Source organism: Thamnophis sirtalis, unplaced genomic scaffold (assembly GCF_051295495.1).
Source record: "Thamnophis sirtalis isolate CommonGarterSnake01/CBP01778 unplaced genomic scaffold, rThaSir2_p1.2 scaffold_2, whole genome shotgun sequence".
NCBI classification, from domain to species: domain Eukaryota; kingdom Metazoa; phylum Chordata; class Lepidosauria; order Squamata; family Natricidae; genus Thamnophis; species Thamnophis sirtalis.
Window position 1 is genome coordinate 133,572,873 of NW_028261382.1, and position 25,922 is coordinate 133,598,794.

Here is a 25,922-nt window from a genome sequence, read left to right on the forward strand (position 1 = left end):
CTATCTCTCTTTTCTCCCTTTTTGGAGGATATATAGCCTATGTGTGATGGATGGGGAAAGTTTGTACAACGAAATACATTCAAATAAGGTAGTTGAAACACTCTTTTCTTACCCTAAGGGCAGAACGGAATTATCCTTTTCCATTCTTCTTATTCTATTTTCTCTCATCTAATTACCAGCCCCTCATCATCTTCAAGGGACACGGATGCAACGCCCCCTAGAGTCAGGAACGACTAGCGCACATTTGTGAGGGAAACCTTTACCTTTACCTTACATCATCTTCAACAACACCCCCTAAAAACACCCTCTATGTCGGTGTTATCTCCACCATATTAGACTACACCAAACTCTCATTTTCAGTCTCTAATTCTCTAGCATTTTCTTCAGCTCTTCCTTCCATTCTAATATTTACTTTTCTCTCACTAATAATCCAACTGCCCAAAGTAAATACTTACTCTACTATTCAACAAAAGAATCCTTATGCTAACTAACCTATAAGTAAGCCCAAGTCCCACCTTTAAAAATACCTATGAACAAATGATATTGATTTCTTATATGTTTTTGTCTTGCTGTACTCTGAACATTCTGTTCAAATCAAATGATATTTTTTTCTCTTACTTATTTTTAGCTTGCTCCAAATCTTCTCTAATTCATTTTAATACTTTTTAAAATTAGCATTTCCATTTTTCTGAGTCTCTTTTGCAGCTTTTAAGTTTAACATCAGTCATAGTTTTATCTTTATATTATAGGGCTGTTAAAAATCCATTAGAGATGACTACACTAGCTTATATCAGGCATGCCTACTTAAAAAGCAGCTGTTTCTAGAGAATCCTTTACTTTCCTGGGGTTTTTATTATCTACACCATTTCACAAGAATTACACTGCTTTCAATGCATTTGCTCCTTCTCCCTATTGTCTTTCACCCTTTCTCTAGTAACTTACTAATTTATAGTCCATTCTGTTGACTAATTATTTAATTTTATATATACACACATACATACATATATACATATATATATATATACATATATACATACATACATACACACACACATATATATATATATGTATGTGTGTGTGTACACGGACATAAACAAACACATATAACAAACATATATATATACACACACATACATGCAATAACATAGTTGTTAGTATAAGCTAATATTAATAAAGTATTGGTATTAGCTAATGTTAGTAAATAATTAGCATTAGCATTAGCCTTTGCACTTGTACCTGCATGCTTCCAATGCAGACAAATTTCTAATATGCAAATTCTGAAAAAAGTAAAATCTTAATGAGAACTAACTGCTAGTTTATTTACTGTATATGAAAAAATGAAAAGGTTTCCACAGTTCTAACATAGATCTCTATACATTTTAGAACTATGGAAACCTTTTCCATTTTTTATATATCAAGTTCCTATATTTTTTTTTCTTTTTCTATGTTGAATATTATATGAATAAGAGAAAAATGGATGTAATTAGGATACTTAACATCACGTATATTTTAAAAAATGATGATACAACCAGTATATCGCTGTTGCAAAGTTGAAATTGTGATATAAAATGAAGAAAAACATACAATAAAAATATTTTAAAAAAGAAAAGAGGAAAAGTTTTCAATTCAGTGGTAAATATTTGCAAATGATCCAAAATTTAGTCCTAAGCAGCTATGTGTAGGAGGAGGGGAAGTCTTGTCTTAAATCACAAATAATCATTGGCAATCAGAATTCTAAAAGGTTAGAATAACCAATTATTTTATGTTCTATAAGCTGCATAAAGTAGACAGTAGGCAGCAAATAAATTTAACAAGTAATAATAATAAAAGACATATCTTTTGTTCTAAACCAGTCCAACCTAACTCACGGGTGTTTTGTTACATAAAAAATTGTTATAAGGAAACATTATGTGTTCAACCTTGTGCTCTTGAACAAACAAGGATATAAATCTAACCAATACAAGTATTCTGTATTTAATTCAGTTTCTAAGCCTAATCAATCATTCACTCGTACATTAATTATCATCATGAATCAGGATTAATCAGAAAAATACATAGTAAGGTATTTGTAAAGGTCGTTTTTCCATTTGGAACGTCTGTTATATATACTGTACATGTTTAAAAAACTGGAAGCTATATTTGACTCTATCGTTCAAAGTATACTTTTACCATCCTCTAAACTATGCAATGTTTTCCATTTCTGTTTTAAATCGCCTGGTGTGTATGTAAACAAAGGCATCTTTCAGAGGAAAAAATGGATCAACAAAGAAGGATCAACAAATAAATAAGGAAGAAGAAATTTTTAATTGTTTACAGTGTTTTAGAAAAAGTCCCTTAAAAAGAGATTCTGTGATATAGGTTTTTATTTGAGACTAAATTAATAAAATGCTTCATGCTCATTTTTTCTTGTTAATTCTACTTATGTGGATTTAAACACAATTTCCATAAATTCAAGAGAAGGAAACTATTTACTTTCAGGCTGAACAAGTTTCTGATAAGTTGTAATGTATTTTGATGAACTAAGATGCATTTTGATTATATTCTTTTTTCTTTTTCTTTTTAAAAAATCACAACACATCTTATGGTACAGACCACATTTCTGTATGCTGCTATTTAGACTATCCATTAAAAGCAATTAGTTCATCAAAAAGATCAGGAAGTGACCTTCCATGGCTCCCTAACATAGTTGAAGCTCTATTATCTTGGAAGGTTTATAGAAAGCTTGTTCATCATAAAAATGGGTTGGCTTGTCAAGGATTCAATCAAAATGAGGTCTTAGCACTTTATTCATTGGTCAAGTATCCCTCCCATAAATGACTCTCCCGGAAAGTGAGATCATTCAGTGGAAGCAGAGCTCCACCACTCTACTTTCTGAACCATCTGAACGGAACAACAGATAACAAGAGAGAAAGCAGGATTCGGTTCTGTCATGAATGACCAGGAGTTGTATCCTTGAAAAGTACTTCACAAGGTAAGTAACACATTGCTTTCTATAATCTAGTGAGCTACTCTTAATTTCTTTACAGGAAAACTTTTTTTTTGCCACATAAAAATCCTTTTATTTTAAACATACATTTGATATCATTGTTCTCTTCAGAAAATAAGCAAACCTGAACAGACGTAATCACTTTTGTCAACTGCTTTAATTCCTAAACTTAATGTTTTCTTTAACATCATTTGGCCTTGTTTGTATCTTTGTTTTCCTTATTGTTCTCTTTAGTTCATGTGAATATATATTAATTTCTCATTTCGCATTTTCTCAACAATCCTGCCATGTTTGGAAAGCTCTTTTTAATCTCCTTTTTCTGGTAAAGTCCAAGTTGTGTTTATTCTACCAATTTACTCAGCATTATTTAGGATAAATTATTTTCTGCTATTCAATTTATAATTAATTTTCTGCATCATTTTACGAATCTTTCATTCTTCTCTTGAAGAAATGCTATATATTTGGCTTTAAAAAAATTATAAATAGAACTTTGGAACTATTGTAAATAAATAAATATTTCCAAGGTATTACTGATGGAGAACTTCTCAGATAAATTTCTCTAGTTTTCTTCAGAAAAATCTTTAATCAAATATCAGAATATTTTAATGTAGAAACAGACCATATATACCTTCTGTTACATAATAATAAATACTCCTTCCATTAAAGTGTCATATTTTAGCTTAATTAAGTAGGTTTTCATGGCTGTAATCCTACGTATAGTTTACTTGGAAGTAATTCCCACTAATTCATTGGGATTTGGTTTTAAATAAATATGCTTTAGATAGTGCTGTCAGAATCTTAATTTTTGAAAGAATTCTTCTTTTTCAATATACTGCATTTATTAAACAGTCATATATTCATCAAAGGTTTGATCTGAGGTTATCTTCAATGGATCTAAATTAGTCTAATAGGTACATTGTTTTATCATTATCAAGCTCATTTTGCACAAACACATATAAAAGTTTTTTCAGTCCACTCTGGGGAAAACTATTCTATTTTTTAATCTGCTTATTAGATTTACTATCTTATGTAAATACATTAAAAAGATATATGAAGTTGTGTCATTAAGCTTCAGATTCTCTCTAGTATCCCTTAAAAATAAATTCCTTTCAAAATGTCCTTCCAAAATTGTTAACACGTTTTAAAATTGCAGCCTCACAAAGCTTTAAAAAACTGCAGTCTAAAAGAACCTCATCAAGAGTCTACAAATATATCAATGTTTGTTATTCTAGGAAACTAGGATCTTATTGGTTCAGACAGGGTTCAATTGAAGTAAATCACAAAATAATCAGAAGTAACACATGCAGATATGCACAAACACACATATATAATAGCAAGGTTATTATTTGCAACTACAATTACAGTTATATTCTATCTGTCTGTCTGTCTATCTATCTATCTATCTATCTATCTATCTATCTATCTATCTATCTATCTATCATAGTGAATCTTAAATCATAACTTTTATTACTCTTACTTTAGAAATTTTGTGTCCATGTATGTCTTCAACTTAGTCTTAACTTTGTGTGATTACCTGTACATGTCCACATAATCTTCTTACAGTTTTTTCAGAAGTAGCTTGCCATTGCATTCCTAGGGCTAAAAGAGGGTAGATGTCCAAAAGTCACCGAGCTGGCTTTTTGCTTAAGGTAGGGTAAAAGGAACATTCTCCCAGTTTCTAGCTCAGGGTCTTTAATCACTGTCTAGGCCACACTGGCTCTCTATTTTGGAGTAAGCACCAGTAGATTCAGTGGGACAGACTGCTGAACAGAGATGAATACGATTGGGCCCTGGGATAGAAAGAGTAGTCTGTCAGTTCCAGTTCTGCCTCAGCCATGAAAGCCAACTGAGTGACTTTGGGCAGTCACTCTCTCTCAGCCCAATGCACCTCACAGGTTATTGTGGTGGGGAAAATAAAAGGAGGAAGGAGTATTGGGTATTTAATGTTAGGCAGAACAAAGAAACAACAGCCCACGACTTGATAGGCAGCCATCCAAATCTCAATCAATCTCAATCAATCAATTAAAAAGCCACACACAACCAGGCACGCATAGAATAGCCCAAAGCATACATTCTGGTAGAAAAAAGTTCCCTAATCAGAATGAGTCTGAAAGCTCGGAAGACTGAACCTCTGGTCTACATGATTGGATCCTGCAATATTATGTATGTTCGCCACCTTGAGTTATTTCTAAAATAATAAGGGTGGTATACAAACAAATAGATTATCCAAATGAAAGTTATATTAAATGTGAACATACACAGATATATTCATGCTATCTCAAACTAACATAGAAAGACAGAGACTACTGTGTTCCATCCTAACTGTTCCACCCATTTCTCTTTGTATTCCATCTTTTTTTGTTTTCAGAACTGCCAGCTGTAAGACTCCTTAGTGATAAGAACTGAAGAGTCCAAATCAGTGTGGCTTCCCTTGAAAGCATTTCATTGATAAAACCACAGAATCCTATACTTTTCATTGAATGAACATTCTTAGAATCCATTGGTTTCTCTCAAGAGACTATGAAAGTAACTGGATGATATCAAGGTTGATTGACAGTTTTGGACTGCAGGACAAAAAGATGAAAGGGTGAAGTCAGACTTAACCCATTTCTTTTAATTTCCAAATTCTGACAAAAGGAAAAAGAGGTCTCTACATTTTTAAATTTTAGGGAGATAATTTTGACCTAAAACAGCTAAGTCCGAAGAATTTTGACTAGATAAATGGATGATGAGTCTTTTTGACTCTACTTTTTTCTTCTTTAGTCAACTTTTGGACTTCTTTCCCCCAGCTTGTTGCCATCCAAATTTGCTGGATAGCACCATGCAGGACATGCTGGAATTTACGAAAATGGGGGAAAACTGCATTAAAAAAACAAATCAACTAATTCAGGTACTATGAAGCAGTTATAGACCCAGAAACTAGGATACTGGAAGTTCCAGTCCCATCTTTGGGACAAAACCTTGGATCAATCACCCTCTTTCAACCCTAGAAAGAACGCAACTTCTTTAATCTAGCTAAGAAAACTGCAGTGCCTCACCAGGTAGCTGTTAGAAGTTAGCACTGACTTGAAGGCATTCAAACTAAAATAATAAATCTGGTACTAATGTTTATATTGTGACAGTTGTTTGTAGCAGTTATATAGATGGAAGGAAAGATTATAAAGGAAGAGAAATAGATGTTGCAAAGGAAACCAATTAAAAACTATCGAAAACTATCATTCCCCATTGCTGGTCTTTAGGAAGCAATAATTTTATGACACTTTGCTGCCCGTTTCAGATTTGCATCTATTAAAGCTAATTATGAAGAATGCTGAAATTTAAGGTTTTCAGCAGCCCTTTCCCTTCTGGCGGGGTCTCGTTCCTCCCTTCACAAGATGTTCGTCTCCATTTCAACTCCCTGGCAAGACTCCTTCTAGAGATGGGAGTTGTAGCTCTAGATAGGACTTCTAGCTTCCTAATGGCTTGGTCGCTACTTGCCTACTGAAGAAGGTAAATTCAGTAGAAGGAAATGCTTGCCAAACGCTGTTCGCTTGGCCACTGTTCCAACCTTACTTTCTTCACGGTCCCACAGACGCCCGCCACCTAGAGAAGAAACCAACTTTCTCCCACGCGCCGTCCGCTCTTTGCGGCGTCCTTCCGCCCCCCGTGGGCGTGTCGCGCCAAGCGAGCCGTCGGAGGGAGGGGTTCACTTCGGGAGACGCGCATAGGGTGTTTCCACAACTTGCTTCTTTTCACGTCCTGGTGCTCAGGTTGCCTCTTGAAGTCCCTCCAGCCAGGAGCACGCTAGCCATGAAGAGCTCGATCCTGAAGTGGTTTCAGAGCCGCGACCAGAAGCAGCGGCACCCTTCTTCTTACGAAGGGGTGGTGTGCGAAGCCGACACTTGTTCAGTGGCCTCGCAGGATGTCTTTAAGGTAAGGTGCCTGCGCGCAATACCCACTGTAGCTGCCTCTGGGAATCGGTGGGACACGAGAGGGAAATCCTGAGTGGCTTATTCGGAGCACGACAAAGAGAGTACTAGGGGCAGGGATGCTGACTGCGCCGGGGAATGGAAAAAGTCAGGAGCAGAGGAGGTGAAAAAGCGAGAGCAAGCGAGAATCCCGTCCTGCACCGGACTCCCAACCAATCCATAGGATCATGGAGAAAATCGAAGGGTTATTTAGCTATATACTATTTCGTCCACATCGCTCCCGTCCACTTTACAACCGGCTTCTTCAGTTTTTGATTTATTTTTTAAAAAAATCCGTTTCCCAGTTTTGTAGGGAATTGGGGACTGAGACCCAGCTCATCTGGAAAACTCTAGTTGGACCATCCTGTCATTACACAGGTAGATGAAGGATGTTGGATTTAATTATCTAACTGGGTGCCAGAAACTGGGATTCTGTGTTAGGTATGAGAAAGCAGATTTCAGGCTTCCAAGATCAGTTTTCTGTTTTGGGGACTGATGTTGAGATCTTTCATCTAAAGCCATGCCAAAAGTAATGGCTTAATAAAGGCAGTGAAAGTTTCACTGAGCTGGAAAATCTACAAATGGTTGGTTGCAGAAAAGGCAGCATCTACTGAATCTAACTTAACACTTCGAAACTGGCAAATGTTGGTGTTGATGTTGATGTTTAATAAATTTATAGGCCGCCCAATCCCGAAGGACTTCGGGCGGCTTACAACAATACATTTAAAAAATAGAAAAGTTAAAAATACAGAAACATAGATTAAAAAAGACCACAACATACACCCAGTCAATCGGGGCTGGAACTCAGTCATGAGTTCAACAGCCCAGGGCCTGCCGGAATAGCCAGGTCTTAATAGCCTTTCGGAAGGCCATGAGAGTGGGTAGGGTCCGGATCTCTGGGGGCAGTTTATTAACATTTAAATAAATGTTGGATGATGACTCAGTGATGTGCTGTACATTAATGAAACACCGAGGCTGGGAATTAAACAATTAGCAAATAAAAATTATATTTACTTAGTGTGTTTTGAAAACTAGTGCTATTCATTAAAAATCTGTGAAACCTTTGCTTTAAATTAAAATAATTTTTTGGCTGAAATTTTCTACTGTATATCATTTTTATTCAAAACATGGAGTAGCCTTAAAGCCAACATTCTAACCTTTCATTGTGCTTCCAGTATTTTTAGTGTTCCATTGTTGAATTTTAATTGTTGACAAACTAAGTGTATTTAATTTTTGTACCAAGTCGTTCTGGAGAATAGTATTAACATTAAATATTAATAGTAAATTAAATAATTTACTATACTCAACAGTAAATTGATTATTAAAATATTCTAGAGAATTCTGATAATCATCCTAAATGTTTGTAATAGATAAATAGATGTGTCTGTATTCCACATTTTATATTGAGATTTCAACCACATATATAACATTGTTAGAAGAGTGGATTATAATTTGGATATACAGTCGGACCATAAAAAGCTGATTTTTTTTCAAAATGTAATCTAAAACGAACTTCATTGACATATTTTTGCCATTTATAACAGTTGGAATTTTTGTTTTCTTAATATAATACACTTTAATGTCCTATTACCTTATGCTAAAATATAGCTTTTTCTGCAATCCAATTGTTGTATTACTTAATATTCCATCAAATATGCTTCAGCATAGAAATTTAATACTTTCTGAGGGAGGCGCTATCTAGGCGGGCTAGACCTAACTCAGCAGAATTATTATCATGTTCCCAGGATCCTTTTAGACCTAAATAAAATAAACTGTAGTAATTAGATCAAAGGTCATGTTAAATAACTGCAGTTCTGCTATAAGTATAGTCGATGAACCTTTGTAGTGATGGATGAATATTTAATAATTCACTGTCAACATATTGCATAATAAAGAGCTACTTAAAAACATTAATATAATTTGGAATTTCTGTGGTACCAGACTAAAATTGCTTAAATCTCAATTAGGTGATCTCAGATGGAAATACTTGCAGACTTCGAAGTTTCATTAAGAAGAATCGTGAAGGACTTAAAAAACTGGATCAGCTGAATGCTACACCATTGCATCATGCTGCCGGAAAGGGTCAACTTGAGTTAATGCAAATGATCATGGATGATTCTTCATTTGAAGGTGCCAAAATCAGTTATGGTTAAGGCTGAATGCAAATTCAGTAACTCAGAAGGACAGTGAAGAGTAAATTATTGTTTGTCATATATCATGCTGACTGCTGTGACCTAATAAAACATAATAATCATTAATAACACACTGTTGGGGCCATATCATTCTGCTGCACTCTAAAAATGGCCATTTGTGCATGTATCTCTATGTGCATCTGCAGACTCATATTTATTTGAAATGTTTTGTGATAAAAGAAACTAATTAGAAGAAAGTTGTTTCTTCTGAACACAGACAGATATATTTTTCTCCAAGCATTCTTAACTTGCAGATATTCTAAAGTTATCAGAAACATATGCAAGAGAAGGATGGTTGGTGCATACCTTTCCATGTTCAGATGAAGCAACTTTCTTTTAATTAGTTTCTTTAATCACAAAACTTTTCAAATAAATATGAGTTTGCATATGCACACAAAGAGATGGCTACTACTGAAATAGGAAACAGTGATTTGCACCAATCTTAGTTTGATCCATGTAAAACTTTCCAGTTGTGAAAAATATATTAAGAAGAGAACAGAAGCTTAGATAACAATAGGGAAAACTATACGAGTTATTTCAATCTTCTGAAGTTTCTATCTGACAGGGTCTGGAAATCAACAAGTCCAAACAGACCAATCTGTTGAGTAATCATCATTCTTTGTATATGTTATTGTTAGAGATGGTGCAGTGTTTCTTCATTAAGGTACTTTTAGCCATTGCTTTTGCTATTGCTCCAAATTTAAGGAACTGGGTAAATTGTATCTATAAGCAAAGCCATGTGTTTAGTAAAATTCCAGTTGTTAGCATATTTTGGAGGTCTTCCCTTCCGTTTTAAATGTCTGCATATTTTGCAGCACTTGGGAAGTGCTTTTTAGATCCTGATTATCTACTGGGCTTATGATACTGGAGGCCGAGAGGGATTGTAGGACACAGATAACATTTTCTTAAAAGAATGGAGGAGTGTATGGAATTTAATGTATGTGATATATGCAGTTTTGCAAAAGAAGCAAACAAGAAGAGAAAAATAGTTGACATCTGTGAAGCACTTCACAGAGTATAGCTCGTTTGATGTGACATACGGTAGCAATAACTTCTTGATAGAACATTAGAAATTCACAATTTCTATTCACAATTTCTGAATTATTCATAAATACCCTGTTTCTCCAAAAATAAGACCTCCCTAGATAATAAGCCCAATTGGGCTTTTGAGCGCATATGATAAAATAATCCATCCCCCCAAAAGTAATCCCTCCTCAAAAATATTACAACACAACAACAGCCATGTTGTTGCCTCCTACTGCACCTCAAAAATAATAAGACCTCCCTCAAAATAAGGCCACGTGCTTATTTCGGGAGTAAAAAGAAAATAAGACCCTGTCTTATTTTCGGGAAAATATTAAGATTTAAGATTAAGATTTTATTCAGTTTGTATGCCGCCCTATTCCCGAGAGACTCAGGGCGGCTAACAATCAGAAAGGGGAAGGGGGGTACAAAATAAAAATAAAAAGACAAACGGTTTTAAAACACACAACAGTCGTAACCTCGGCTGGGGCTGAAAGATTTAACTGCCCCAGGCCTGCCGGAACAGCCAGGTCTTAGTAGCTTTGCAGAAAGCCGGAAGGGTGGTAAGGGTCCGGATCTCAACAGGGAAATCATTCCAGAGGGCCGGAGCAGCCACAGAGAAGGCCCTCCCCCGAGGAGTTGCCAGTCAACACCAGCTGGCAGATGGAATTCGGAGGAGGCCTAATCTGTGGGATCTGATAGGTCTTTGGGAGGTAATCGTCAGGAGGCGGTCTCTCAAGTACCCAGGTCTGATACCACGAAGGGCTTTAAAAGTAACGACTAGCACCTTGAAGCGTGTCCAGAGACCAATAGGCAGCCAGTGCAGCTCGCGGAGGATAGGTGTAATGTGGGTGTACTGAGGTGCACCCACGATCGCTCGTGCGGCTGCATTCTGGACAAGCTGGAGTCTCCGAATACTCTTCAAGGGCAGCACCATGTAGAGTTCATTACAGTAGTCGAGTCTTGAGGTCACGAGGGCGTGGGTGACTATCCAAAGGGCCTCCTGGTCCAGATAGGGTCGCAATTGGTGCACAAGGCGAACCTGGGCAAAGGCCCCCCTGGTCACAGCTGACAAATGATGTTCTAGCATCAGCTGTGGATCCAGGAGGACTCCCAAATTGCGGACCCTCTCTGAGGGGCATATAATTTCACCCCCCAGACTAAGAGATGGAATAGCTGGACCATCCTTGGGAGGGAGCATCAATAGCCACTCAGTCTTGTTGGGATTGAGTGCCAGCTTGTTCGTACGCATCCAGACCCTAACAGCTTCCAAGCACTGGCACATCACTTCCACCGCTTCACTGAGTTGGCACAGGGTGGACAGATACAGCTGCGTATCATCCGCATACTGGTGGTACTTGATCCCATGTCGTTGCATGATCTCACCCAGTGGCTTCATGTAGATTTTGAATAGGAGGGGGGGACAGCACTGAGTCCTGTGGCACCCCATAATTGAGGGGCCTGGGGGTTGATCTCTGACCTCCGACCAACACCGACTGCAACCTGCCCGAGAGGTAGGAGGAGAACCACCGAAGAATGGTGCCTCCCACCACCACCTCTCACAACCATCGCAGGAGGATACCATGGTCGATGGTATCGAAGGCCGCTGAGAGGTCAAGAAGCACAAGGATAGAGGAGCAGCCCCTATCCCTGGCTCACCAGAGATCATCGATCAGCGCGACCAAAGCAGTTTCCATGCTGTAACTAGGCCTGAAACCAGACTGAAAGGAGTCCAGATAATTGGTTTCATCCAAGGACCGTCGGAGTTGAAAGGCCACCACTTTCTCAACAACCTTCCCAATGAAGGGGAGGTTGGAGACTGGACGATAGTTACTCAAGATGGCTGCGTCCAGAGACGGCTTCTTCAGGAGGGGTCTCACCACAGCATCCTTTAGAAGGAGCGGGAAAGACCCCTCCCAGAGAGAGGTGTTAACTATTGTCTGGATCCAGCTGCGTGTCACCTCCCTGCTGTGACCAGCCAGGAGGGGCACGGGTCCAGTATACAAGTGGAGGCACTCACTGCTTCCATGGCCTTGTCCACTTCCTCAGGTGCGACAAGTTGAAACTCAGTCCATAAACTCTACTCAAGACCTTCCCCTGTACCTCGGCTGGCACTGAGCGATTGGAGTCCGAGCGACTTTCCGCTAGAAACTGAACAAATTCCTCAACTCTACCCTGTAAAGGATCATCCGTGTCCCTCCCTTTCAAGAGGGAACGGGTTACTCTAAACAAGGCGGCTGGGCGCGATTCAGCGGATGCAATAAGAGCGGCAAAATGCGCACATTTTACCGCCCGTATTGCCACGAGATAGGCTCTGACATAGGCTCTCATCAGTGCTCGGTCTGACTCAGAGTAACTGGCCCTCCAGCGGTGCTCTAGACGTCTCTTCTGGCGCTTCATCTCCCGGAGTTCCTTGGCAAACCAAGGGGCCCTCCTGGATCTGCTACCTTGGGGAGGTTGTAAAGGTGCAATCTGGTTAAGAGCCCCCGCCGCCGCTTTATTCCAGGCAGCACCCAAGGTCTCCACCGGACTGCGGGCGAGAGCGTCAGGTATTTCTCCAAGCGCCATCTGAAATCCCATTGGGTCCATCAGGCGCCTGGGGTGGAACCACCTAATCGGTTCCTCCTCCCTACAGTGGGGGATTGGTTTCCGAAAGTCAAGCCTCAGTAGGAAGTGATCAGACCATGACAAGGACAAGATCTTAATACCCTTCAAATCTAGATCACGTCTCCACTGCTCCGAGAGAAATACGAGGTCAAGCGTGTGACCCGTTAAGTGAGTCGGACCCTGAATTACTTGGGTCAAGTCCATGGCTGTCATGGAAGCAACGAACTCCTGCACACCGTCAGAGTGCTCATCGAGCGAAGGCATGTTGAAATCCCCCAGTACCATAAGCCTGGGGAACTCGACCACCAGCTTGGCTACTGACTTGAGGAGCGAGGGGAGGGCTGTTGCAACGCTGTTGGGAGGAAGGTACGTTAACAACAAGCCCACTTGACCCCCAAGGTCCAACTTCACTAGCAAGGACTCACACCCGACAAGCTCTGGAGCAGGGATCCCACGAGGAACTAAAGACCCTTGGATGATGATAGCCACTCCCCCACCCCTTTACTGGGGTCGTGGCTGGTGAAGCACCTGAAATCCTTCTGAGCACATTTCAGTGAGGGGGACTCCTCCCTCCGGGCCCAGCTAGGTTTCAGTAATACATGCCAAGTCTGCCCCCTCGTCTAATATTAAGTCCCGGATGAAGGGAGCCTTGTGAACCACAGACCTGGCATTTAGCAACAACAGCCTGAGACCAGGGCCCTGACAACTCTCACCATCTGGCCTTGGAGTGGAACTAATAGGGCCGGAAGGAGGGATCGCTGTGACGTAGCGGACCCTCCTTCCCCGGTAATGGCTAGCCCTAAAGTTCCCGCCATACCTGCCCCTTCCCGTACATACACATCTAGTTCTCGACTCACAAGTATTCGTTTACTAACCATTTAAAGTTACACAGATGCTAAAAGTGATTTATGACTGGTCATCATACTTACAACTGTCACATCATCGCTGTAGTCATATGGACACAATTTGGGTGCTTGGTAATGGCACTTGTTTATAACAGTTGCAGTATTTTGGGATTATGTGATCATCACCTGCAAACTTCCCAGCCTAGGCAGTGAGCAAAGTGAAAGGGGAAATTTGGATTCACTTAATGACAGGATAATTTGTTTAAAGGCCATGGCAAAAAAATCTAAAATCAGGCATGGTCACATGTTTATTCACATAGCCCTGACATCACATACTGATGGACGTTCTGGTTCCATTTGAAGTCATAAATTGACTTCAACTCAATTCATGCAGTATGAAATGCATCTACTGATCTTTTGAGAACATATTATAAGCATGCACGTACATTTGATGGTTTAAATGCAGAAACTTGAGAATACATACAGAATAAGGTTTCTGCTGTAAATCTTGGTTCCTTCATTAAATTTATATTTCCATTTACAGTTTATTACAGTAGTATTATATAAAGTACAATATCATTTTATGTGAAATAAAAATGTGAAGTAACATTTACTCAATTTTCCTGTCTTTGGCATAGTTCTAAATGTAACAGACTCGTGTGGAAATACACCACTGCACTGGGCTACAAAAAAACAACAGACTGAAAGTGTTAAATTACTTCTCAGAAGAGGGGCCAACCCAAACATCCTTAATTCCAATATGATTTCTCCACTTCACTGGGCTGTGTTGTATCTTTTAAATGATTTAGTTAAGGTAAAGCTCCATTTCCAAATTCATATGCAAATAAGTTGGTGAAGTTAAAAAACAAGATCATCTCATGGATATTTATAGAAGTTAATGTGAATAAATGGGGATTAATATGCTACATCTTGATTTTTGGAGATTCTGAATTATAGACAGATGAAAAATGCTGCATTTTATTATCTCTGCTCCTAAGTGGAAGCTAATCTAATCTTTCAAATTCTGATATTGTTCTTCAGTTTTTAAAAGCTACCAGATAACAGAAATTAGCAATTTTGTTTTATTCATTGAAGGCAAAATATAGAGGATAATTTAAAACAAGTTTTAAAATTTTGGCTTTCAGGAAAAGGTTGTTTTCTGTTCTTTTTTTAACACTTTAAGTTTTATTGATTCCTGGTGAGTCCCTGGACAGTTTTTTTCAGATGGTTTCATGCCTAAAATAGGACTAGAACTCTCAGTCTCTTGGTTTCTAGCCTGATGCATTAACCATTACACCAAACTAGCTCTATCAGGAAATTATATTGAAAATAGGGGATGTTCTGATGTAATGAGGATAAAGTGATGGAAAGTGTAGGGCAGGAAATCCCAAGCCCCGGGACGCAGAGTGGTACCAGTCTGCAGCCTGTTGGGAACTGGGCGGTGGAAGCAAAGCTTCATTTATGCATGCACAGTGCAAAACTTCATTTGTGCATGCACAAGATCTAGGTTACATGCGCTAAACCATCCCCTTCTCCCTGCTACTGCTTCCACTGCTGGTCAATGGAGCCAGAAAGATTGGGGACCACTGGTGTAGGGCTCCGGATTAAGAAGCACAATGATCTTGACAAACAGGAAGCTAAGATTTCTCACAAATGAAGGCAATTGGATCCCAGTAAGATTTCTTCCTTAATGTAATTTTATGATGAGCAAACATGATACCATTTGGTATTTTATATATATAGTTGAAAGTTTGTTTGATACTGTGGTTTGAAACTCCAGCCCAGAAACTGAGAGACTCTGTCCTCATTCTGCCTTAGGCACAAAATATCTAGTTATTTTCTCTTATCCTTAGAGAGAATGAAATGGGAAACCATTCTCAAAACTGTTGTAAGAAAACTCCAGAGACTTGTGAAGGGTCATCATTATTACATTGGCCAGTCTTATTTGCAGTTATTAATCTATATATAGATAGTTCTCAATTTACAACTATAATTATTCCAAACCAAGAAGAATGTAATTAAATGTGCCAATACAGGTAGTCCACAATTTACAATCATAATTGAGCCCAGAATTACAGTCATAAGTCATTGCGGTCATTAAGTAGGTTACCATATGACAGGACCTGATTTGATGACCTTTTTGTGGCAGACATTAAATAAACATGGTAGTCATTAAGTGGAGGGAGGGAGGGAAAGATGAAAGGAAGGGTGGAAGGAAGAGTGGTATGCTGAGTGAGATAAAGGAAGACAGGCAGGCAGATTTCTGATGCTCCCTGGTGGCTTCCACAAACCTTCAGGCCCTAACTTTGAATTTAGCATCATGATTTCTGATTTTCTTAATTGTGTCGTTACAGAAATCTCAGTCTTAATTGAAGCCACTGTTATATAGTAGCTTACATACAAAGTATACCTAAACACTTACTATAGGATCCTGGAAGTCTAGAGTATATGCATTCAATTTTCAAATTAGAGCTACTATTTATTTGAACTTCTAGACTTTAAAAAACTGCAATATTGGAATTTTGCTGTAAAACAGTACAGCAGTGAGGATTGGAAATGGGGTGTAAAACAGGTTGTACTAATTGTATACTAATTTTAAGACACAGTGCTAAATCACAAATCTGGTCAGAAACCATCAAGTGATTTATAATTGGATAACAAGACTAAGCCTGCCAGTTATGATCATATGTGTGTTTGTCACAGTATAGCCTCTCTAAGAATAGTATAACAGTGCATTGACAGAAAACATTTACATTTTATTTGAATATTTAGATTTTCCTTGAATGCAGCACTACGGATGTAAATCTGGAAGGAGAGGGTGGGAATACACCAATATTAGTAGCATGTTACAAAGATAATCCTGAAGCACTGAAACTTCTGGTATGTATAACAAATGTATATATTTTTGTCAATGTGTTTGAATTGTCCTTTGTCTACTACTTACATTCTTTTTATAACTTCGTGTTCTTGAGGTTTGCGATGTTGTAATGCTATTCCTTCTCATAGTGGAATATCTATTTTATTAGATATAGTCCTTGATGTGCCACCATAATTTAGCCCACATATTTCATGATAGTTGTAAAATGAGTCACCATATGCCCAGATCAGTTTTAGCCACTGTAATAACAATAGCACTTAGATTTATAGTATATAGCACTTCACAGTGCTTTACAGCCCTTTCTAAGCAGTTTACAGAGGCATCATATTACACCCAACAATCTGGATCTTAATTTTACTGACCTTGGAAGAATTGAAAGTAAAGTAAACCTTGAGTCTCTCGACTGCTGACAGTTGGCAGAGGTAGCCTGTAATACTGCATTCTAACCATTGCGCCACCATGGCTCTTTTTTTTACAATCTTGTTTTATAATATTATTTGTGGCACTTGTTAGACAAACACAGCTGTTGTTAAGTTTCCAGAAAAATATTTAAAATTGCAGTCACATGACCACAGGGAGGGGGAGACACTGGAACTTCAAATCCATTGGATGGGTTTGTTAGAACTTCAAATGGTCACTTACTTACCGGTTATAAGTTAAGGATTATCTGTTGCTTGGTGTGTAAGTATAATATAGTGGTTAGAGGTTTACTGTATTTTCTGTAGTATATTTTTTATTATTGCAATTATTGTTTTAACCTCATTTGCATATGCCACTCAGAGCAGATAATGATTGGAGCAACATATAAGCCTAGTAAATAAAAATATCTGAATTGAATCTTCTAAACAGCTGGAATTGAATCAAGTGCAATGAGTTACACATTTGTCTTGTTTCTTTTGTTCCTGCAAATTTTGATCATTTTATCCATGCCTGAAGGGAAGAAATTGACTATATGGGAACTCTAGTAAATCTCTCCATCATTCCAGTGAAATTTAGGATAATATTTCTCTATTGAGGAAGATGTACTTTAGCTGAGTGAGAAGTACAACTTCCTCCATTCTTTCTGATTTTGGGGCCTCAATTCCACAATTGGAAGAGATAAAACACATTTGTATCAATTAAAAAGGTAAAGGTTCCCCTTGCACATATGTGCTAGTTGTTCCGGACTCTAGGGGGCAGTGTTCATCTCCATTTCAAAGCCAAAGAGCCAGCACTGTCCGAAGATGCCTCCGTGGTCATGTAGCCGGCGTGACTAAACGCTGAAGGTGCACAGAACGCTGTTACCTTCCCACCAAAGGTGGTCCCTATTTTTCAAGTTGCATTTTTTACGTGCTTTCGAACTGCTAGATTGGCAGAAGCTGGGACAAGTAACGGGAGCTCACTCCGTGATACGCTGCTATGGATTCAAATTGTTGACCTTTCTGATCGACAAGCTCAGGGTCTTAGCCACCGAGCCATTGCGTCCCTTGTATCAATTAGCCAGTGTTTAATATTTTCATTTCTTACAATCTATTTTGATAGTGTATGTAGTGAGTGTGTGTGAAAAGTGTTAGTCAACTTGTCATTTCATAACTGGTTCTCTTTCTTGCAGATTGAAAACGGCGGTGACATTGCTAAAGCGAACAATATGGGCTGTATGCCAGTCCATGCAGCTGCCTTTTCTGGTTCGAAATTATGTTTGGAGATTATTATAAAGCGAGGTAAATGCATTTAGGAAACCTTCCATTAATATTGTTTATAATTGAAGTAGCACTCAGAGGTGTCTCTTAAAATATTTTAGGATTGTAGGGTTCAAGTGGCTGTAAAGTATGTGAGTGTAATAGCCATTAATATGAAAAGGGCAAGAGATGATAGGATGTGTTATTCTGCAAGGCTCCTGAGACATGAGGAGGAATAGGACAGTGGTCTAATGGGGTGATGCAAAAGGGGAAATGCTGCCTTATGCACATAATTTTTTGCTATTGGTAAAGTTCTTTACTTTTAAAAAGTGTTAAAATGTTATCAGAGTTATATTACTGTTACTACTCAAAATAATGAAAAAGAATTCCAGTGATTTTTCTGGAGTTACTCTCTTACAAAAGAGGAGCTTGGAATACAGGATCACAGGTAGTCTTCGACTTATGACCACAATGGTGCCTAAAATCTTTGTTGCTAAGTGAGACATTTACTAAGCGAGTTTTGCCCAATTGTATGACTTTTCTTACCATAGTTGTTAAGTGAATCATGGAAGTCATTAAGTTAGTAACCTGGTTGGTAAGTGAATCTGACTTCCACGTTGACTTTGCTGGTCAAAAGGTCACAAAGGTTGATCACATGACCCCAGGACACTGCAACCGTCATAAATATGAACCAGTTGCCAAGCATCCAAATTTTAATCAGGTGGCCATGGGATGATGCAACGGTCGTAAGTGTGAAAAAGTCACTTTTTCAGGGCTGCTGTAACTCTGAACTGTCACTAAACAAATTGTTGTAAGTCAAGGACTACCTGTACAAGAGCTGGGTTGCAAAGAAGTAGATGGTAATAGAGAGACATACAGAAAAATTTAACACTTTGCTGTTACTTTAGTAGTTATTTGGAATTTTAAAGCCCACATTGGTTAACTCTAGATTAGAGGGGACAGTTATTGCCTGCTCCTGTATTAAAATGTATTTTTTGTATATATTACAAATCATTTTATAAAGATAAGAAGGAAGGAATAACATAGAGGTTTTATGGTACATAAGTACACCAGCGTCAGGGACGTGCAGTCAGGGGAGGCAGGGGAGGTGGGGCCTCACCAGTGTCATGAGGAAAAGAAAAGGAAAATTAAAAGGAAAAAGGCTAAGGTAGTTGCTGCCAGAATGACTCTGCTTAGTGCTAACTGCAGGGGGAGGCGAGAGAACTACGGGCCTCCTTTGCATAAGGAATTTTTCGCCTTTTAACCCTTGCTCAGAGTTAAGCAAGGGTTAAAAGGTGAAAAATTCCTTATGCAAAGGAGGCATGTGGTTCTCTGCCTCCTGGTCTGGGAGCAGCAGGTCTTGCCTAAGTTGCCTTTTTCTTTTTACATTTTCATCATGGTGGCCAAGAGGAGGGTTGAAATGATCCTCTGACACAGCTGGAAAAGGTGGGTCCGAGGGAGGGGGCAAGGGGGGAAGAATTCAAAGTTCCAATCATCCATCCCCTATAATATGCAGCTATAAAGTGATATTTGATGTTTGACCGAGTATATAAGTGTAGTAATATGGGACATCATTTTGAAATGGTCAGTTTCCTATAGAAAATTATAGTTATTCTTGAACACTTCCCAAAATTCACTGCAACATGTATGTATTATTTGGTTCACCAGTTGAAACAGAAATAGTTCCCTGAAGAATATTTAAAGTGGTAAAAAGAAGCTGACTTCTTCAAACGAGGAGCCTGGACAAGGCTGGAGCGAGAGCCACGGAGGCAAAAAGCAAAGGGGGTGGGGGTGGGGTGTTCCAATAGGCCCCTCCCCTTTTTGCACTCCACAAGCCAGGCCCGCAGTGGCAAAGGCTGAGCTCCACTTCTATCACCCCCCCCCCACTCCAGAGAAGCCGGCCACGGGCGAGTCTCCGCAGCCCCGGTTCCATCTCCAAGCCCCGAGTGGCGAGCCTTTTGCCTCCGCGGCTCTCGTTCCAGCCTCATCCGGGGTCCTCCTCAGCGGGCCAGCCGGAGCTCTGGAAGAAAGCAGCTTGGAAGGAGGAGTGGAATGCGGGTCCACTGCTCCTGGAAAGTCTGGGGAGGGAAGCGGGGCTGGCCTGTTTCCTCCCGGGGCTTCTTGGAGATTGAACCGGGCTTGCAGAGACTCGCCCGCGGCCAGCTTCTCTGGAGCGGAGAGGGGGAGCGATAGAAGCGGAACTGAGCCTCTTGCCACTGCGGGCCTGGCTTGCGGAGTGCAAAAGGGGGAGGGGGCCTCTTGGAACACCCCACCCCCACCCCTCTTCACCTTTCGCCTCCACGGCTCTCGCCCAGCAATCTTCTGCTGCGGGCGGGATGTACTCCTGGTGGCGTGTGGCTCCAGCGCCTGCAAGGTGGAAGTGTTTGCCCTGTGGGGTGGGCAAAAGCCAAAAGAAAGTGCCACTTCTGTCTGACATAGAGGCGCCCCGCGCCCTGCAGCTGGGTCGGACATACCTGCGGGGCGCAGGACGCCTCTATTTCGGACATAGCTGATGTGGGAGGGGGGGAAGCTGCTTTCTTTCTTTTTGCCTCACCAGCCATAAGCTTCACTGCATGTCACTGACCAGTGTGCCTACCGTCCCTGTCCTACTGTTCCCATCTATTTGTACTCATTTCCTTGTTCATGTCCATGTTTATACTTATACCTGTTATCTTGTACATATTCGACAAACTGAATAAATAAAAATAAAATAAAATAAAATAAATAAATGAAACAGCATTTAATTCCATCAGGATTCTTTACTTTAGAATGCTTTAAGTTTTGATAAGATTTGTGGGCTGAATAAAATCTTATAAAATGAACAGAAGTTGTCAAATATTTGAATAAACTTTTATTTAATTAAATGTATATATTTATTATTAAACATTTTAATAGGAATAACAAAATCAGTAAATTTGTTAATTAATTCTTCTCTTATAAAACTATATCATAGATATTTTTTTTAAATTTTTAAGGTGAAGAACTTGGGTATTCACCTGAAAATCATATTAATTTTACTAATAATGGGAAATGTAGCCCTCTTCATCTAGCAGTCCAAAGCAGAGACTTAGAAATGATTAAAATGTGCATTGAATATGGAGCACAGATTGATCTGAAACAGGTAAAATTTAATAAAACTAATGTTTATTTTACTACATTGATTGTGAGAAACATGCAGTTTTAAAATCCTATTGAAAGAATTTGATATTGCACATAATTCATACATTGCAATATTTTATTGTTTGTTTAGTTATTCCAATTATGTCTTCATAATTTAATAAGTCTGGGCAGCTTCTGCAATAGGAAAAATATTTATGTTATATTTATTTTTTCATAGACAGAAATAGTGTTTCTTTTTTCTCTACACACTCTATTCTCCAGGAGAGCAGAGATATTTAATTACAGCTCTACGTATCCTGCATGATGGCTGGAACTTTTTGAATTGTAATTCAGCAAGATATGAAGAGCAATATTTTGCAAGAAAGAAATGTCTCCTATAAACTGAATTTGAGTAGAATCAAAAAGGAAGAATCTAGATGACATCCATTATGCTGAATTCTATATAATTTATAAGACTTCAGAAATATTTGGTACAGAGATTAATTGTAAATTTTCTTTGGTTTATATCTCCACTAATAGAATGACAACTGTACAGCTCTTCATTTTGCTGCTACTCAAGGAGCTACTGAGATTCTCAAGTTAATGATGTCATCTTATACAGGAGAGGAATCTATCATTAATGCATTAGATGGAAATAAGGAAACATTGCTCCATAGGTAAGGGTTTTATCCAGACTCCCTATACTGTTTATGATATGGTATTTTCTCACTATTTTTTCACAATATGAAGTTATTTGCATTGGTTTCAATAGCCTAGTTTCACTGGACTCATCATCTAGGCCAGGGGTGTCAAACTCACATTGTTACGTCATCATGTGACATATCATCACTTTTTTCTCTTTCACTAAAATGGGAATGGGCATAGTCAGCATGTGATGCATGCAGCCCGCAGGCCACAAGTTTGACACCACTGATATAGGCCTTTGGCAAGGGAGAGTAAGACGTCTCACTTCATTGCCATCTTTTATTGATTTGTTGTAATTCTTTTTTTATTCTTATGAACTGTCCAGTGTTTTTGAGAATCAGGCAGGATGCAGATTTAACAAATAATAATTGTATAACAGAATAGAAGAAAAAGAACTGTGGAAAATCTCAAAACACAAAGACTTGCAAACAGAAGTAGAATGACTATGGCAAAAGAAAGCAAAGTTAGTACCAATAATGATAAGCACCTTGGGGGCAATTCCAAAACATCTGGAGCACCATTGGCATTGACAAAATCACCATCAGTCAATTGCTAAAAGCAACTTTACTTGGAACAGCTTACATTCTGCAATTACACTTTTAATGCCATTAAATAGCATCTCCCTGTCCCAGATCCTTGGGAAGGACTGGCTGGCTGCATAAAGATGCAAATCCAGTCTAAACATCTGGCCAACTGGGCAATCAGTCATAATAATAATTGGGCATCCTTAGAACACTGGTATTACTATTAAGTCTACACAGCTACACAGCTCATGGATTTCAGTTATGGTAATTATGAAAAACTCATTTATCACGCTGAACAACAATAAAGAAAAAAAACATCACTGTTGGAAGTTCATATATTCTATACTTGGAAGAGCTTTTACTGTGTCATGATTGGAGACCACAAGTGATAAAAACTAGAGACAAAATATAACTTTATTTCACTATTATGTGCTCATTGTGACATTGGTTTGCTGTTCCTTTTTTCTGCTAGGGCTGCATTGTTTGATCACTGTGAACTGGCAGAGTATCTCATTTCAAAGGTAAACATTTAGCTTTAATTGAATTTTTAAATGAACAGCAATAAAGATTGATATTAAACTTACTGCAATTTTGCATAGTAACATGCATTAAGACATGATTTTAAAAATTAATTTCCTGTTCAGATAATATAGTAAATTTACAAGAGGAACACAAATATTAGGAACATTTAAGGTCAATGGTGCTAATACCCGTTTATAGTATCAATGTAGGTTAAATGCTGCCAGTGCATCAGTTCTAAGAAACTATACTATATTGCCACAGTATCCAAATTAAGTTGTTTGACCAACACAGTCACAACAGAAGCGGTAATGGTTTCCTCTTATCTTCGCTACCAGTTTGGAAATGGGAGAGTACGCACATTCATGGGTGCTTCGCTCATGAGTGGCGCTTCTGCACATGCGCAGAACTTTCTGCGCAAATGCAAAGTGTCCATGATGGCGGGTGGGCGGAGCCTCCCATAGCTGTTATCGGTTCGCCCAGGGCGAACCTGCAGAATACCACCTCTGTTAACATGCCTGCTGTTATGATTTATTTAAATAGAGAAATAGACTATGGCATTGAAAACAAAGAACATATTCAACAAACAAATAAACAAATACATAATATATAAATACATTTATTTATAATGCTGTACATAATATATACAGTACTGATGGCAAGTGGACCAAGGTAGTGATAGAATGGATCCCACTTGATAAAAAGTGTGTATGAAAGAGACCTAAAACAAGATGGATTGACAACATCAGCAAGTATTGCAGACCCAATTGGCAAAAGAAAGCTCAGAACTGAATAGTTGGAAACATGTGCAAGAGGCCTTCATCCTGCAGTGGATAGCCAATGGCTAAAATGGTGATGGATGATGATGATGATGATGATGATGATGATGATGATGATGATGATGATAATATATATTATCTCTTGACAGTTTGCTCAGGTTCAGGAAACCCTTTATTGAGTACATCATATCAGCATTTAGAAAGATGAAGCTAGCTCTAAATAGTTCCCGAGCTCGGGGATAGTTAAAAGATTAAAATTTCCCCACCCACTCCCCTGTGTCCTTTAGGTCATATGGGCCAATCAAGTAAGTCACAGGTTTCCGCTCAGCTCTGACAGGTGTCCGTTGACATCACCTTGGTTCACACGCCGGCTGGTAGATGTTTTGACTAGCAGCTGAGGCACCACATTCCTAAATTCCCCCATCCCCCCATGAATGGCAACCAAGAAATGAAACTGGATTAAGTATGAGAGAGAATGGCTTCAGATGAAGTCATTTTGCAGGTTGACACCTACATTCCTTCATACATACATACATACATACATACATACATACATACATACATACATACATACATACATACCAGGGGTGGGTCACTGCCAGTTCTAACCTCTTCTATAGAAGAGGTTCCACAACTCTAGAGTGCCATTTAGAACCGGTTCCAGCTCCCTCCCCCCACCCGTCCACACATCATCAAGATGAAGAGCGAGAGGAGAAATTCTGGGAGTTGAAGTCCACAAGTCTTAAAGCTGTCAAGTTTGAACACCTCTGGGTTTTTTTCCAAAAAGGGTTACGGGTGCAAGGGTCTTATAACTTGACAGCTTTAAGACTTGCACACGTCAATGCCAGAGTTCCTGAGCCAACATGACTGGAAGAGGAATTGAAGTCCACAAGTCTTAAAGCTGTCATGTTTGAACACCCTGGGTTTTTTTCTAAAGGGTTAGGGGTGCAAGGGTCTTGTAACTTGACAACTTTAAGTCTTGCATGCTTCAAATGCCAGAGTTTCTGAGCCAACATTTTGGTTGCTAAGCAAGAGCATTGTTAAGTGAGTTTCACCACATTTTACAAGTTGGCCGCGCCCGCCCAGTGACATGGCTGGCAAGCCACTCCCATTGGTCACATGGCTGGCAAGCCACTCCCACAAAGCAGGGCACACCTACGGGAGAGGTTCTAAAAAATTTGAAACCCACCACTGATACATACAGTCTAATTCCTTAAGTTATCATTAATATCTATCTATTACTTTTGTACTTTTGACAGACTTTTCATTACAGGGAGCAAATATTAATACTGTTGACATTGAGGGTCGAACACCATTACTACTGGCCACTTCTTGTGCATCATGGAAAACTGTAAATCTTTTACTTTCAAAAGGTACAAAAATGAACAAAACACACTTTATGAGCAAGATCAATGTTCATTATAATTGTTGGTCAATAGTTTTGAAATCAAAATCTGTTTTTCAAATTAGGAGCAAATGTAGAATTAAAAGATCTCCTTGGTCGTAATTTTTTACATTTAACTGTCCTACAACCTGGTGGGTTACAGCACCTGAATGAACACTATTTGAAGGTAAATAAAATCTGTGGAACTATTAATAATCAATTGTCTAATAATATTTTAAGAACTAATACAGATAGTCCTCGATTTACAGCAGTTCATTTAGTGACTGAAGTTACAACAGCCCTGAAAAAAGTGACTTATGACTATTTTCACACTTATGACGCTTGTAGCATTCCCATGATCGCATGATTTACATTTGGATGCTTGACAATAGGTTCATTTTTATGACTGTTGCAGCGTCTTGGGGTCCTGTAATCATCTTTTTCAGCTCTCTGACAAGCACAGTCAATGGGGAATCCAGATTGATTTAATAACCATGTTACTAATTTAACAATTGCAGTGATTCACTTCACAAATGTGGCAAGAAAAGTCGCAAAAAGGGGGAAAAGCTCACTTAACAAATTTCTCACTCAGCAACATAAATTCTGGGCTCAATTGTGGTCATTAATCGAGGACTATCAGTATTTTTATTTTCTTCATGGCATTTAACATATCTATTTAAACTCAGTCTGGTCTAATGATTAAGACACCAGGATAGAATTATAATCTGACAATGGCATATAAAGAGAATTTATATAACATGTTTTATAGATGGCAC

General features: G+C 38.8%; 1 protein-coding gene across 1 annotated transcript in view; it reads left to right on the forward strand.

Annotated features, from left to right (window-relative positions):
• Window positions 1-2,854: 2,854 nt before the first annotated feature.
• Window positions 2,855-25,922, forward strand: part of TRPA1 (transient receptor potential cation channel subfamily A member 1) — a 53,158-nt gene continuing 30,090 nt past the window's right edge. Inside the window, exons 1-11 of the mRNA XM_087706945.1 lie at window positions 2,855-2,971; window positions 6,736-6,898; window positions 8,901-9,063; window positions 14,239-14,414; window positions 16,373-16,480; window positions 18,070-18,178; window positions 21,112-21,257; window positions 21,776-21,912; window positions 22,937-22,985; window positions 25,036-25,135; window positions 25,233-25,333. Of these exons, the coding sequence (XP_087563071.1) occupies window positions 2,934-2,971; window positions 6,736-6,898; window positions 8,901-9,063; window positions 14,239-14,414; window positions 16,373-16,480; window positions 18,070-18,178; window positions 21,112-21,257; window positions 21,776-21,912; window positions 22,937-22,985; window positions 25,036-25,135; window positions 25,233-25,333 (1,290 nt within the window). The 5' untranslated portion in view covers window positions 2,855-2,933. The remainder of the gene's footprint in view (window positions 2,972-6,735; window positions 6,899-8,900; window positions 9,064-14,238; window positions 14,415-16,372; window positions 16,481-18,069; window positions 18,179-21,111; window positions 21,258-21,775; window positions 21,913-22,936; window positions 22,986-25,035; window positions 25,136-25,232; window positions 25,334-25,922) is intronic.